Genomic DNA, 16,021 nt, shown 5'->3' with positions numbered 1-16,021 from the left:
AATAACAAGCTCAAGGAGCCATTCAAACTCCTTGATGGAAAATATAACTGTGGGTATGGTGCTGTGTTACCATCTTGCTGCTTCTGCCTCTTCCACCTGGTTTTCTCCCAAGGTTCAGTCTCGCCCTTTGTGACCTTTTGGAGCAGGAGGCAGGGTGGGGGTTTCCCAGGCCTTTCTGTAAGATTAGTTCCAAATGGTGCTTCACCTCCCGTGAGACAAGCGTCAAGGAAGACAGTGATAAACATCTAGGCAGTCTAAACAAGGATGGAATTCTTTGAGATGCATTATCTGTTGGCTTTTGGGATTTCCAGATGTTCAACAAAGACAGCACAGTTTTTATGCAGACGCCGAAAACATTCAGGAGGAATTTAACAGGTAATTGCTGCTTGGGAAAACTGAACAGGAAACAATATTAGCCCTATGATTATTATATGGAAAGATTATTTCTTCTGACACCACTAAATCACTCCAACTGCATATCATGCTTGGTGAGGGAAAGGTAGATAGGTGGAAAATTTGTGTGTTCCACCCTCTGTTTCTCAGCAAGCAGAGAAGAAAAGCTTCTGCACAGAAAGATATGGTTTTTCCTATCTTGCAACAACCAGGAGCCAGGGAAGGAGATTTAGGAAAAACAGGCAAGGAAAAAGAATCAACTTGTGAAGACGTGGAAACAAACATTCCGGAAATCCTGATTCAATACTTGCATCTTATATATTATTTATACAATCCTTTTTATCAGCTGTGGTAGTAGGAAACATCTATGACATCAGAAAAGAGGCTGCTTTTAAAACCACATGTGCCCTCTACACAAAACTGTAATCCAAACCACAAAGAATTAAAACAAAAATAAAGAAAAGAAACAACAATTACAGTTTGCTCATGCTTCTCAAAACTAGGTAAGACTTTCAAGAACAGCCATAATAAAGCTGATGTGTTATTAGACAAACAGAGGTAGCTGCATTTATGGAAGTACTCCAAAGCCCTGTATGTTCATTTTTAAGAAAAACTGTATCTTTGTCTTTATGATAAAGAATCTGAATTTCTGTGAGTTTTCCAATTAGAAACCACAAGGAAGCTGCTCGAGCCATGGGAATTCTAAGCAGGAGTAGAACTTAAAAACACCTGTGATTTGAAAAACGTGTTGGAATCTCTAATCTACACAGCCAAATTTCTAAACCAGCCTTAAAGCAATCTCTAAAGTTGTGAACAAAACTTCACTGTGTACTTGAAGCATTTGGGGCCAATTTACATATACAAAGACAAATGGGAATATATGTTTATTTTAAAAAAATTAGACATAACTATATCTATAAATTGATTTCTGTGCCTCAAAGTAATGTCTGTTTTCTTCTTCTGCATTGCAGTCATCATTTATGTTCATTGTTTCCATTGTTTCGGAAATTTTGGCTCATTATTTAAGTTCAAGACTCACTATTGGTAAATGCACCAAATTCTGTAGTTCTTGCTTATTCATTATTCCCTAAAAACCACTAACACTAACTTTGACCTAGGAATTGCACAATTAAACTGAAGACAGTAGGTCTAAATTATGTTTTCTCAAACTTTGAAATACATATGGTTATTTCCATACAAGTCCCTAATCTTACATTTCTGTTCCAGACTATTCCTAATAGTCTAAGTAAAAAGCCACAAAAAAAGATCTGTTAGAAAGATTTTTACAGTTTGCTTTAAAGATTTAACAAAATAAATAACAGGAATGTTGCAACACATTTCACGTAAGAGGCAAAATCCAGCAAATCTAAAATCAGCTGTTTATAAAATTTCTCTCAGAAAACTGAAGTAATGGTAAAATGCTATGAAAACTTATGGGCTTAATACAAATTTTATGAAGTGTTTAAGTATTAGCATTACATACAACACCAAAGTTAATTAAACATCTCTGGAAAAAGCTTTGAGATGTTTTCTAGTTAAATGATATTCTTGGAAATCAAAGTTCAGTCCCCTTGACCTGATTTGCAGTCTGAATCATTACGATATTTTCCAAAGCAGGAGCTACGTGCTCAAATCTTCTCTGCTTTTCCCCTGACAACGACCTTGTGATGCAAATTCTGGTTATTCCTGCAGTGTTAAATAGGTGCAGAGAGAGGGATGTGCAGCAGAATCCCTGCCTCAGGTTCACTGGCAGCAGCAAGGCCAGCCCACGGCAGAGATTAATTGTGCTCTAGCCAAACAAGAGAACAAACCATGCTTTCCCAAGGACAAGAAGTACCAGTGGGAAGAACAGTCTGGAGAGACATGATGTCTCAGTGCTCCTTCCAGGGCTGTGCAGCTCTGCCTCCAACAGCGTGTGTGGCTTAAAGTGCACTGAAACCCTTCTAAGTAGTTCTTCAGTGGATTCACCTGGAAGGTGCCAGGCACACAAACACACAATATCCTAGAATTGTTCAGAAATCTCCTTTCATAGTCTGGTGGGAACCTTTACTCTATCCTACTGTGCAATCCTCCCACAAGCATGAACTTTAGCTGTAGGAGTTATTTGTTGAGGCATAGAAGGTTTGTGCACGTGACCCACTGAAGGCAAATCTTACAGTATCTGCAAGAAACCTGGCAGCAATCTAGGAGGAGCTCAGCAAGCCATTGACATGTCTGAGAAAGGTACAAGGAAATCTCCAACAAACAGCTTTACAGTCTTGTGGAAATGATTCCTTCCAGATGGATTAGCACTTGTGAGTCATTTCACAAGATTATTTTCCTCTCATATCCACATCAGTCTGCCACTACGAAGATTAATACACAGAAAGACAATGCTGTATTTTTTTTTTATTCCTCCCAAGTAACTGAGAGCCATATCTATATTGTATATGATTAGGAATTGGCTCCAGAAGCTTTTATTGCAAAATAAGTCTCCAGGAAAGTGCAAGTGTGCAGACAAGAAAATTGCTGCCCTAGACCACAAAGAATCTGTTCATAGCCTAACAATTCCTGCAATCCTATCCATGCAATTCTCAGCTGGAGAGTCAGATTTATAACTTACAGGGGGCACCAGAACATGGCTCTGCTGCAGCTGAGGACTCTTTACACTGGGCAGACAGGTTCAGGGAACCAAGTTTACAGAATGCTGTATATCCATCCCATCTATAGGATGGGATAACCTTGAGAAACTGAAGCCTACAGTATAAATAAAAACACCATATAGAAACACCAGCTCAGACTTTCAGCTTGGCCATCTGGGGCCTAAAAGCAAGATCCAGATTCCAGATCCAATTCTGAACCACTGGTGCAGATTCTCTACTTTAGGAGGACAGAGCTCCCTACCTTTGCTTGTGGTCCCATTGCAGGGCAGATACAAAGCTGTTTGAAGCAACACATCCACAAGCAAAGATCTTTCTCTCATCTACATTTAGAGAACCATAAGTTTCCATGTTTCTTGTAAATGACCAGAGTTAAATATAATGTTTTTTTCATAATGGGAACTACCTAATAGGAATCACGGCTCACCAAATGAGGCAGCAATAGCCAAAGTGCTCAAAGCTCTTTACAATGTTCACAAATCAAGCCACTATTTTACAGTGAAGAGTATTCCCAGGTTACAGATGTAGAAAGTGAAAGCCCAGATATGTATTCTCCCAAAAGCAAACAGTAAGCTTATAGCTGAGATGGGAAAATACTGGGCCTCCAGTTTACAATCTTGCTCTTTTGCCACCAGCCCCTTCTTCCACCATTGCCAGAATTCAGGTCAATTCCCTGGATTTTCAAGTCCTGTAGTTTACAGGATTCTGCCTCTGCTTCCACAGATATACATAACTGTCTCTAGAAGCAAAAACAGCTTGAAATTTAAACCAGAGTTTTCAGTTGTGAAATGGCTGAATTGTTTCACCTTTGAAAAATTCAACTTCAACATTAGAAATTGCATAACGTGGCTCTCAAAGTCACCAGGCCAAAAGTCTCCCCTGATGTGAACCTGCATGACTGTGAGAAGCCAATGCTGCCACAGTGATCCACACTCACCAAGTACCTCTCCCAGGACCAAGTGAAGGCTTTGGATACAGAAAAATTGCAAAATGCACTTCAGGTACTATGACTATGGGTAAGATGTGGACAGAATCTCCTAATATTAGGATATACATGAATGTATATTTGCAGAAATTACTATTTCATGGACAGCTTCAATGGAAGTGGATGTGCACATTCAAGGACACAGTTAACTGACTGTTTTCTACACAACAGCTCAGTGAACATTCAGTTTAATCTTATTAAATCAGTTCCCAAAAGAATAAAATTAAATGCCTATTTGAATTAAAAATTCTAGAAGTTCAGAAATATTTGCACTTGGATTGATTTTTTTGTACTTCTATTTTTTATTGGCCAAATCAATAGATTCCTGAAAATGAGGTTAAATTTTATGTTCCAATTGATTATTCATAAGTATTTATAAGAGGGATTTGACTTGAAATTTATCTGATTAGCCTCTGAGAATTGGAGAAAAAGGATAATTAAAGCTTCAACCTGTTTTCATTCACCATGAAAACATAGTTTTGAATGAAAAGTTCATAAATATACAGGCAGCTTCAAGGATGGTGGACAGACTACTATGCCCTACCTATAAAAATGGTAACAACCATTAACACAAGCCCTGCCTATAAAAATGGTACCAACTATTAACACAATTTATTTATGTTTATTTTAAAATCTTAATTAATGGTCTTACTAAACTAAACCAAATCAAATCAAATGTGGGCTCTGTGCACACTGCACATGCCTTGATGCTCTGAATTTGTTTGTACAGCTGTGAAATTCTCAAATTAACTATCTGTCAGGAAAAGTAAAATACTGGCAGGAGAGCATGGAGATGAAATCCAAGCCAGTGGGAGAAAATTACAAAATGGCATCCTGTGACATGAGTGACTTTTATGGAATAACTGCTGCTATAATAATAAGTCTGTAATTTCTAGACAGTTGATCATTAGCAGGAGCAGCAGCACAGGTAGTTCCAACAACTTACTACCATACAAATCTTGAGCATTTATTAAGACTGATAGCAGTCATCTCCTTGTCATTTTATAAGTGTACATGGTTGGGTTTATTTATGACTGTAAAAATCTCCAAAAAGAGGAAAAACGAACTTAAAAAATACATCATATACTCCCACCAGTCTAACACTGCCCTCCCTGTTAAAAAAATCCATTTTCATTTAAAACTCAAAAGTTTTGTCTGTGTCTAGCAAAGGATCACCAATGTTTTCAGAATGATCAGGTTTTGAAGCATGGTTTAGCTGACTCTTGTGAAAGGATAGAGTTGCCTTTGTCTACTTGCACAACCAGCTGGGTATTCATCCCCAGGAAACAGTAACACACAGAACATAAGAGTGACTCTCATACTTTCTGAAGTTCCAACAGTTTTCATCTGTAGGGACTTCCTCATCTGAGTGGGGTTCCTGTGTATTCAGCCTTCCAAGAAATCTCCCTTCCATCACCTTATTCAGTGTTTACTGGAACCCAGGTAAATTTTAACAGTCTTTGACAGGAATTGTCCAACTGGTTTGTAAACAAGTCCTCTCCTTTTGCTTGTCTGGCTTCTGCTACCTTCATTCAATGTCCTGTAATCTCTGTGTAGAAACTGAACTTCTACCACACCTTTCTCATTTTGCAGGTTCTATCATATGCCTCTTTTTCCACACTCAAGAGTCCTAATCTACTCAGTCACTCATAAAAGACAACTCTATTATCTCTTTCATACATAAAAGTTACAACTGCATTCCCTTCCTCAGTCTCTAAAAAAACTACTTTTGCATTGAACACCATTTAATCTCCTCTTCAGTCTCTTAAAGCTGTATTTCCACATTACATTACCAGCAGTTTCCTATGTATTTTGAAAATGTCCCCAGTGTCCACAAGTGTCTCCACATGACACAAAAAGGAAGTGTTGACATCAACATGCCTTTCAGATTTGGAAAACAAAGTATTTTGGGAGGCACAACTCTTTTTTGGTTTCTGCTTTCCCGATGTATTCCACACTCAAAAAGGCTGTTGCTGACCTAGGGGCTTTTCCTGAAATCTGAAGAAAGTTCAGTGTTCCCTAATAAGAAAGGGAATGATACAGTTTAGTTAACAAACAAACTGCAAAATTAACAGTGACTAGAAACATATTGCACAAGTTAACCCAGAAGCAATAGGGGTTTAGCCTCTGCTATTTTGTAGAGCACTGTATTATGAATTTAAGGAATTATGGCAAACAGCTGATGAGTCAGTGCATGCAGTATTAGCTTTTAATGTCTTCTTACATCTGTTGCTATAGCTGCTAAACTGGCCAGACAGCCCCAAAGAGCTGCCCAATGAATTCATGATCAGTAGTACATATCAGTCAGAACAGGATATTTCATCTTCCTATCTTTGTTTAAGACAAAACTAAACCTAAAATATTGCATGGAGCTTTTCCATCTAGGAAGAAGTTCGCATAAAAAAAAATAATTAAAAGTTACATATATGGATAGAAAAGTAAGTTATCTATTTTGATAGAAGCTGAACTCAACACAACTCAGCAGCTTCTTCCAGTCATTGGGGCACCCAGGTAAAAGGCCATGTTTCTGTTTTCCTGGGCAGAGAAATGGTCAAATGGCTTCAAAATTTCACGTTATATTATTAATAGGGTGCAAAATAATTATTCAGGGGAGCATTGTGGAATTCTTACTGTGCTAAATTTCATACACTATAATCTTCTCATAAATTTCCTTGGCACCACAAGTCAGATTTTTCAATGTGTAGGCTAGTCCTATTGCCCAAGACTGCTACACAGGGAACTAAAATCTGAAAGGATGAAGAGCTTCCTAACAGTCTACAATGACACAAATCTATTACTGTGCCATTTCTTTGAATTCTTACTATAATAAGTATGAAACAATATACATTGAGAAAATAGCAGCAGAGCAGATTTTTTTTCCCTTTAATTGCATTGTCAGTTATACCAGTTTAACAAATAAAAGCCCAACAAATCTAAGTAATGACAACACATGTGACTGCACATGTCTAATCAGCTTCTAAGGTAATTTAGGCTCAAAAACAAATACAAGTAACCCTTCTTTCAGCCTAGCTAGTTCCTAGGCTTAATCAAAAAGACTGCCATAGGTGTTTTCTCACTTGGAAGCTACCATGGCACAGGTGAAGACAATATTATAAAGATCATATTATAAAGAGGAACTCAAAAATCAACCAGTACCTCTACTAAACAAGCCCTGATTATAATTTGAAATAGGAAACATGACAACTTCTTCTGCAACAACAATTATGAACTTGGAACCAAGAAAAACAACTTACACAGGTGCAACTGGCACAAGGCTGACAGTTCTCAGAACAGCTGATAAAATTCATGCTGTGCCCTAATTTCTGCTACAGATGAGTTATGAAAACATCAAAGATAGAAGATGCATTATGTTCTTGGGCTCTCTTTTACCTGCTTTTTATTTGCCTGTTTTAGCTTTCAAGGAAGATGTACCTGAATGCACAAGAAAAATAGAAAGTTTCACAATAAACGTTTTAATGTGTCGACCCTTTAATTCAACTTCTCCCAGAAACAGAATCGCTGCACTCTTGAGTCTCTCCCAGTAAGACTGCCCTATGAAAATAATTTAAAGGAAAGAGAGGTTGCATTCAAGCAAGATCTTAACCTGATCTTTCCAAAACTCTTCAGTATCTTCTCAGTTTCACATTTTCTACATCATTCCTGCACCTTTTTGCTGAAACCTCTTCCAGTACACCAACAGGACCTTCAAACTCGAGGCACCAAAACTAACTATAGAGTTTTATTACTGGCCTCCCTAGAGCTGTTTTCAGAGGAAAAAAGACACCTCCCACAGCTACTTAATATTCCCCTTGCAAACAAATGCAAGGATCACATTTTCTCCTTTAGCTACCACATCACACTGCTAGATCTTGTTCTACCTTATTCTCCACATATTACAAGTAGTTTTTTGAGTAACTGCTTTGCATAGTTACTTTAATAATTAGCAGATAAGCATTATTTCCCCCACCTTTATACAGTTGTTCTTCTACACAGAGCAATTACCTCCCCGCTCTTTTGCAGAACCTCCACACGTGAAATCTCTTAACGGTGCAAAAAGAAGTTCAGTACCAAACCAAAAAAGCTCAGATACCCCAGATACTGATATTACACACTAGAACATTGACCATCACTTACTCTGCCAGGCTTGTTTGCATCAAAGCTGTTTTCTTTAAACTTCTCCTGCAGGGTCTCAGCTAACCGGCAAAGCAAGGCTCCGTTATCCAATTTCTCCATAAAGGTTTCTGCTGTTATTTCTCTACCTGAACAGCAAACAGAGAGTTAACATGGCAGAAAGCATGCAACAGTACAGACTGCATCTGTGTGAAAAGAGAAAAATCAATAGAAACCTCAACAGTAATTTGCAATACACTTTAACTGAAAAACTTGTATTACTTTGAATATTTAGCGAATAACCTCACTACAACTTCACCTGTAGATATACAGAAAATCACGAAGAAAACCATGCTTTTTTTTTTTTGGGAAGGCATGTGATCTTTGGAAAATAATTCTAGCATATCAGACTCCATGTATTTCACTTTACTTATGGAAATCCAGTGGTTTTAACACAATATTTTAAAAGACAGACTACAGCAGGCAAATGGTTTACACCAGTGTGCATGTGTAGCTATAGCACAAGAGTTGCCAACAGTTTATTTTGTAGCAGAAGTAGAAAATCTTGTCAAGAAGGAAAGGACTACATTTTTTTAGAAGACTCTTAAGACTTGGTCCTGCAAGAAGTATACAAGATACTACAGTTACTGCAACGCTCCTATGAAAGTCCTTTTCCAGGAATAAAGTTAGGTACATAAGAAAAAAAAATAATTTTCAGGTAAAAATATTCCTATATCTTACTGAAGGTTTTTAATTTTCACATTTCCACCAAAAAATGTGCCTTCTCTTTGGAACTTTTTTGACTAGCAGCTGTATTTTTCAGCCCTCTTAACTTCCACTAATATCAAGAGAGCATCAGGGACTAATTCTTTCTCCTTCTATTAAGATAGGATATTTCCCCCCCCCAATATTTATATATGTCATTTAGAAACAGGAATAACGCTATTAACTCATTTTTCATAGATTGTCACACAGCACATGTTAGTAACAATAGTCTACCCTGTCAAAAAAAAAAAAAAAAAAAGAAAAATATTAAAAAAATGATGTTAGAGTGGTTCCCCACCTCATCCAGATCCACTTCTGCTTCCATGAGATGTCTGGAAACTGAAAACTTTATTCTTTTTAGAACAGGTTCACTGCATTTTTTTAGTCAAAATAAAAAACAAAAAAAAAGGGAAAAGTAAAAAAGTGAAGTAAAACTTTTCTACATCTTTTGCTCAGAAGAGAGGGAAAAAAACTTACAAAAATGAAGTAGATAAAAAATTAAAACTGAACTTCTTGCTGGTGCATTGTAATCTGATACTCAATGTCACAATACTGAATATAGCAGCATTATAAAGTAATTGAAGTTAAACTTATTTTTTCTAAAACATTTTTACTTCAGAAATATCTGTTTAAACATGAAATTTCCCCCTTTTTTATTCCCTCTTAATTCCATCTTCCATATAGCCCACTTCATGGTTCCTGAATACCTAAATGACTTCCCCAGGCAAGAGAGCAGACATGGTAGTTAGCTTATGCCTAACTGATAATATTTTACAGTGTCTCCAGCTCAGATGAAGCCAGGACTGAAATTATAATAGCCCACAGATAAAAAATGGAACATCTCAGCACCTCAAAAGCCTTTGCCACCATTCTAGCCTACATATTTTCCCATTTGCCCCATTAGCATTTTTATAAAGTGTTATAAAGTCATTAGAAAGCTAAATTTGAAAAAGGACCATGCTACAGGAATCTCTTTCCTTTAAAGAGTATTATATTTTATAATACTCTCCTTTTCTTTTTAAAAAATTAAATTTCAAATATTTTTAACTTACTCAACATTTTTATTTTAGTTTGCAAAACGTAATTTTTCACATGGGTAAAACAGAAAAATCACATTTTACATATCTCCAGTCCTATGATCCAAATATTTATTGTTTCATAATAATAAAATGTTATAAAAAAACATAAAACCTATTTAGAGACATTTTCTCTTTACACAGACATGGAAAAATTCTTTTATCTTCTTCTGCTATTTAACAATACAGTTATATTATTTCAAGTGCTTTAGCAATTTGGTCACTGCATATTGTACACCAAGCTGGATTATTTGAGTTCTATTCCCCTTTATGAAATCTGAAAGAATGAATTTTGCATTGAACATCTGTATCCAATGAAAAGAATATTAGGTGTCAGCTTTCAATTCACTATATTTTATGGCTCCAAAAGGTGGCATTTCTTTGCTAAAACAGACACTCTGACATATTTAACAGTTGAAATATATTGATTCAAATGAGAGTAATGTTCATAACCTGAGGGGGAAAAAAAGGCTCTGTGTATTTGTATGGAAAAAACATTAAACTCCATTAAAAATGTATAACTCCCCCTATAATTACAAGAAAGCAGTTGCAATATTTTTATAGAATGGTAATAACATTAAGTATAATAAAAAAAACAACACTGAAAGTATGAGGGGGGATAAAAAAAAAAAACACACACAGGAACACGAAGGCTTTCTGGAACCTTGCAAGCATTGCTTACCCTCTCTTTTACCACAACCACCAGGTGCCCCCGAAAAAGTCAAACTGCTCTACCTCCTGCAAGCTGTGAACAGCTATCTGCAGGGTCACAGTGCAACCAGAGTGGGAGGTTCATGATGGAATAGCTGAAAAGAGACCATGCCCTGGGTGTGTGTCCAAGAGGTCGAAGACAAAGCATTCCCTACGGGCTGCCTCGGACAAGCAGAGCCTTCAGCAGAAAGGTTGAGGGACTGAAAGACCCAAAGTACCAAAAACCTAGTTGGTTCCTCTATTATTGCACTCAGTTCTTCTACATTTGCTGTGATAAATGCAGTGTAAGACTGACTCCAGCCTCAGAACTAGCTGAAGGACTGTTTTAATTGTACGTTTCGGTAGCAACACAAAACTAGTAGTTTTTGAATAGAAATATGTCACTGAGGTGAATCTCTGAAACACATCTACAGTGCTTAAACCCAAAATAACAAAATGTGACAAAAATAAGGAAAACAAAAGGCCAGTGATTTTATGCAAATACAAAACTAGTTATCTTCTGACAAGGCTACTCTGTTAACACCCCACAAACTGACAGCAGAAGCAATGGTTTTGAAAGCATTGAGACATTATCACTTACTTGAAGTGGGACATATAAACAATTCCAAAGGCACATTGATACTAAAGAGAATTAGATAAAGCCACTCAACTAAGAGAGAAACTGTACCAATACCAGCAGAATCACTGGAAGTATCAGCATTAAAATGTCTGAATATCAAGACATTCAAAGGCCTGCATTTCCCACTGGCTTGATCTGAACAAACTGATGTTGAAAATAAACATACTGTTATGGAATGCCCTTAGACAGCAAGTAGAACAAAAACACTAAGCTGAATGAGATTTAATTCAGAATCAAAGAAAGAGTTCTCTTGCACAAGACTTCCTACTCCTCAATCCCAAACTTTACAGCTCCTGCAACACACCTTTAAATACCCAGCCTGGTCTTCAACGCTCCTAACATCCTTGCCCCTATGCTCCTTTTTATCCAAGCCTCCTTCTCTTTTGTATCCAAGAAACTTCTGTGTGCAAACAACACTCAACATTTCCATGGCCAATTCCTCAGCACCCTGCACCCTCCAGCCACTCAGCTACGAGCTCCTGAAGCCCAGAAAGCTGTTTGGAAGAGGCCTCAGCACTGAAACCCTGAAGCTCAGACACGTGCCCAAGGTGTGGTCCCACGTGCTAAATGAAGCTGGATGGAGTAAAAGACAATATAACCCTCTGCAGCTTGTAAATGGATTCCGGGAATGAGTAGAAAGATGAGAGCTCCACACAGTAGCCAAAGAGGAAACACAGACCATCTCTCTGTACCTGTGCTAAACTCCAGGCTGGCGGTGAGGCCCACCCCTCCTCACATCAGCCACTTCGCTTCTGCAGACACACAAGGGAAAACAAGAAAGTACTGGAGAGCAAGGCAGGCAGGCAAACCTTTCAAATTGCTATTTTCCCTCTGCTAGAAGAGTACTATGGCCCAAGTGTGCTAATTCCCATGTGCAGCTTGCTAAAGGTGAACAGAACTTTTCAGCATCCACAAGAGCCTTCTACTAAAGTATATACATATAATCTACCAAATTTGGAGTTTGTCAGCCATGAAGGCATTCCCAAGTGTTTCACTGGCTCTATACAGACTAAAAGCAAGGCTAGGACATGATCATGACTTGCAAGACAGCTGGGTTAACACATCTTTTTAACTTTGCCACTGCCACTCTCGACTGAGGCACCAAAGCTCAGCAGAGAGAAGCAAAGGTAAGAGACACAACACCCATAGCTCCAATCTTTCTCTCCAGCATGCAAACCACAACCCCCACAATGCTATAATGTACAATATTGTATGAGTTAATGCTATCTGACACATGGAGTTCGTCTGCAATGTCCTTTTTCCATCCCCCAGAGTACAGACAGCTAAAATCTATTCAGCAATGGAGCTGTAACGACAAACTGTCCTCTCAGAAGCTGAGTTCCTCTGACATGGTTCCAAAAATAATTAACAAAATGCACACAAAAGTAGTAGTGAATACCAAAAAAAAAAAAAACCAAAAACCACAACATGTTAAATTAGAATAAAATGTCTAAAGTCTCAGGGTTAAAGATTCTCACTGCATTATTTTTCAGCTGCACCACATATCTCAGTGTTGGGTAAGGTCAAACTCTAGCTATGCCTACCTTCTGTCTGAAATCAAAATCCTTCATTCATATTATAAAGTACAATATCCTGAAAATGTTTTCCAGTTTGTAATTTTGAACCCATACCAGGCTTTGCTACTGCAAGACCATAATCTTTTCAACTTCCAGTAACACTGTGTAGGACACAATTGCCTCTCCACAAAAATTTCCTAAAACACCATCAGTTGATCAAGGTGCTTCAAAGAGGTTCAGCCCTATTTTTGCCTAAAATACTATTACTTTTTTAAATCTATGTTTCTTTGCAAAGATTCTATGTCCACGTTGAGTACATATGACTAAAATACAGATGAAACAAAACATGAACCAAAATGGCAAAAATTAACTTAAATGCATATTTGTGTGCTTTAAAAATTGAGAAACCTTATTGCATTAGAACTGGCATAAATGAGGCTTACTATACATACATAAATGACACTTACAATGAGGTTATACAAGATACAGGAGAGAGCAAGCTAAGGTGTGGAGACACACAGTGTTATTTGTTCTGTGCTACTTGCACATCCTTGCATGTGAAAATCTACTGGACCATTAATGCAAAATACATTATTTGTCCCATGTAAAGAAAAGAACAAACCACAAAACAAACAAAAAAAGTCTTCCATATTCTTCTACCCTTTTGGATGCTGAAAAATTAGACAGTACAAACAGGTTTTTACAAGGTAACAGCATGATGTAAATTCATATCTATTTTATCACACAGCAACATGCTCACACATCCCTACTCTATTTAAAGTTAATCCAAATTATGCAGTAATTAAACCAAATTTGAACTCTGAGTTAATATACTTTTATGAATAATAATTATTTTAATTCACTTACACTTAATTTATTCTGAATGTGAATTTTAACTTAATTGAATTATTAATTTGAATAACAATGTCGACACAGGAATTCAAAGTGGTTTAACAAATCACTGTAATTTCAATTCTTCAGCACAAACCCTGAGAAAAGAAGAGCTTGGTGTGAGAAGGTGTGGGGGGGATGCATTAAGCAAATGAACTGTATATGCTGCTTAATTAAAAGAAGGTTGTACCCATTTAGTTCTGCAGTGCAGAATTTGGTGTCCATATGAAAAATCAGATTTTTAATTATAGTTGGCATTTCAGAACCTCCTGCTGGTTGCTACTTCCTTGCTCAAAAAGTGACCTCATTCCTAAACTTATCAGTGGGAGAACTCTGTTACCAACTGCAAACAAGGTTCTGTTTGTTTTAGAGTGGATCACGAAAACTTCATTGTTTAAAACATTTAAACAATATACTGAATCCTTAATGGAATGTGCTGCTTCTGATTCAAAAAACAGTCACTTGGATTGCTGTCCTGTGGTAATTGGAATGAAAAGTCAGTATTTCTGAACTTTGTTCCGGAATTGCCTAGACAATTTTATATTCCAAACTCATTAATTTAAATTGAAGTACCACACAAGTATGTCATTTAAAACACATGCCACTTCTGCAGTTATGGATTCATAACTCTAAAATGGGTATCATCTACCTGAAAAATAATGTGTTCTTGCATTTTACTGACACTGTACTTATTGACTACATCTCTTAAAAGGTGAAATTTCCCTTTCTCTTAAAAAAAAGAGGAAATACAGTGCAGATGAAAGACACTGGATAGACTCCATTATTGTATGACATCAATTGACTGAGATAGTTTAACTACAGCATTTGCCATGACAAGACACTGCCCATGCCTCAGCAGAACAGACTTTCAGAAAATAAAATAAAAATTAAATAAATCCTCCAAACCCACACACACTGATTTAAAAGTGCTTATCCAAATTTTCCTCCAAAATAACATGAACAAAAGTTTCATGCAACCATCACCTCCCCCGAAATATTTTCTTCTCTTTCTTTAATGAGAGGAATTGTTGGCATGGTTCCTTTAGCATGAGGTATTCTACAAGTCATAGATTTGTTTGGTGGTATACTTTGGACTTGCAGGGATCACCCCAAAGCCATTTTTCCTTGATTTGATCTCAGGAAACAGCATATTATTTCCTGGTTCATAATTTCCAAATTGTACACCTTCAGGAATGATTTGTGTATCTCAAAGTATTGTCTCCTTCCTGCCAGGGACAATCTCACTCACTCTTCTTTCACATGTACCTGATTTTTTCCTCTGGGTGTTTGGTTTGCACCCTCTTTTGACTACAACATGCTTTGGCTTCACACACCAAGGCATACAGTTGCCACCAGTAAATCCCCAGGTCCAGCTGTGGTAGGTCAAACCCCTCTACAAATGACTTCCAGAAGTCTTATCATGCATTGCCTTGGGCAGCACTTATCAATTACTAGACTGCTTGGTCAGCAAAGAACTATTTAATGGTTCCTTCTATTCAAGACAGTCAGTACACCTGTATTCTTTAGGAGGCTTATCAATAAAAATGGAAAACACGGGTGGTGGCAGCAATTAGCATCATTCAGCTTAATGGTATTAATACAGAAAACACATGTAAAAAAAATTAGAGGGGAATTTGAAAAAACAAACAGGAGATGTATAATAAGGTTCAGTTATGCTACAGAAACACTGTGGAGGCAAATTACTCATTAGCTTTTCTGGCCTTGCCAGCAGTTGCACTTCGTGGAAGTAGCTACCTAATCACAACCACCTTTATTTCTGATGTGCAAAAGAGTCTGAATTCCCAGTGGAAAGAGTACTCTTACTGCCCAGCCCCTAAATTCCATCTCACTGTGCCTTACCCAGTAGGTTTGTGAGCCACAGGGCCAAATCTTCTTTCATTGGCAGCAAGTTGGCCTCGTGCCTGCTGGCGAGCCACTGGCTGTACTGGTGCATGTCGGAGAGGCCAGGCCCGCGTGCCTTGGGGCTCAGGGCAGTGCACATCGCTTATCCGCTCCTTGGACCTGGTTCATCACATCAGAAAAGGAAGAGAAAAGAAGAAAAGAGCACTTCATTGCACCAAATAAAGTTTCTTTAGAATTGCAGAAGATAATCCCATCCCGAAGACGATCCCCATCTCCGGGAGCGTTCAAGGCCAGGTTGGACGGGGCTTTGAGCAGCCTGGTCTAGTGGAAGATGTCCCCACCCATGGTGGGGTGGGGAGTTGAAGTGAGATGATCTTTTAAGATCCCTTCCAACTCGAACTACTGTATGACTCTGAAAGCAACAGTGACAACAGTTCTAAGAGATCAGATGT

The 16,021-nt window shown here is 37.7% G+C and overlaps 1 protein-coding gene across 4 annotated transcripts in view; it reads right to left on the bottom strand.

Moving 5' to 3' along the window:
- GAS2 (growth arrest specific 2) overlaps nucleotides 1–16,021 on the bottom strand; it is an 82,475-nt gene that overhangs the window by 56,646 nt on the left and 9,808 nt on the right. For all 4 annotated transcript variants that reach the window (XM_051777229.1, XM_051777232.1, XM_051777231.1 and 1 more), the window contains exons 2-3: nucleotides 15,567–15,728; nucleotides 8,152–8,276 (exon numbers count right to left, since the gene is read on the bottom strand). In XM_051777229.1, coding sequence (XP_051633189.1) covers nucleotides 8,152–8,276; nucleotides 15,567–15,708 — 267 coding nt within the window. In that variant the 5' untranslated portion in view covers nucleotides 15,709–15,728. The remainder of the gene's footprint in view (nucleotides 1–8,151; nucleotides 8,277–15,566; nucleotides 15,729–16,021) is intronic.

Source organism: Manacus candei, unplaced genomic scaffold, assembly GCF_025592945.1.
Source record: "Manacus candei isolate 608988 ecotype Guabito, Panama unplaced genomic scaffold, ASM2559294v1 h1tg000009l, whole genome shotgun sequence".
NCBI classification, from domain to species: domain Eukaryota; kingdom Metazoa; phylum Chordata; class Aves; order Passeriformes; family Pipridae; genus Manacus; species Manacus candei.
This window is presented reverse-complemented; position numbering and strand designations above follow the sequence as displayed.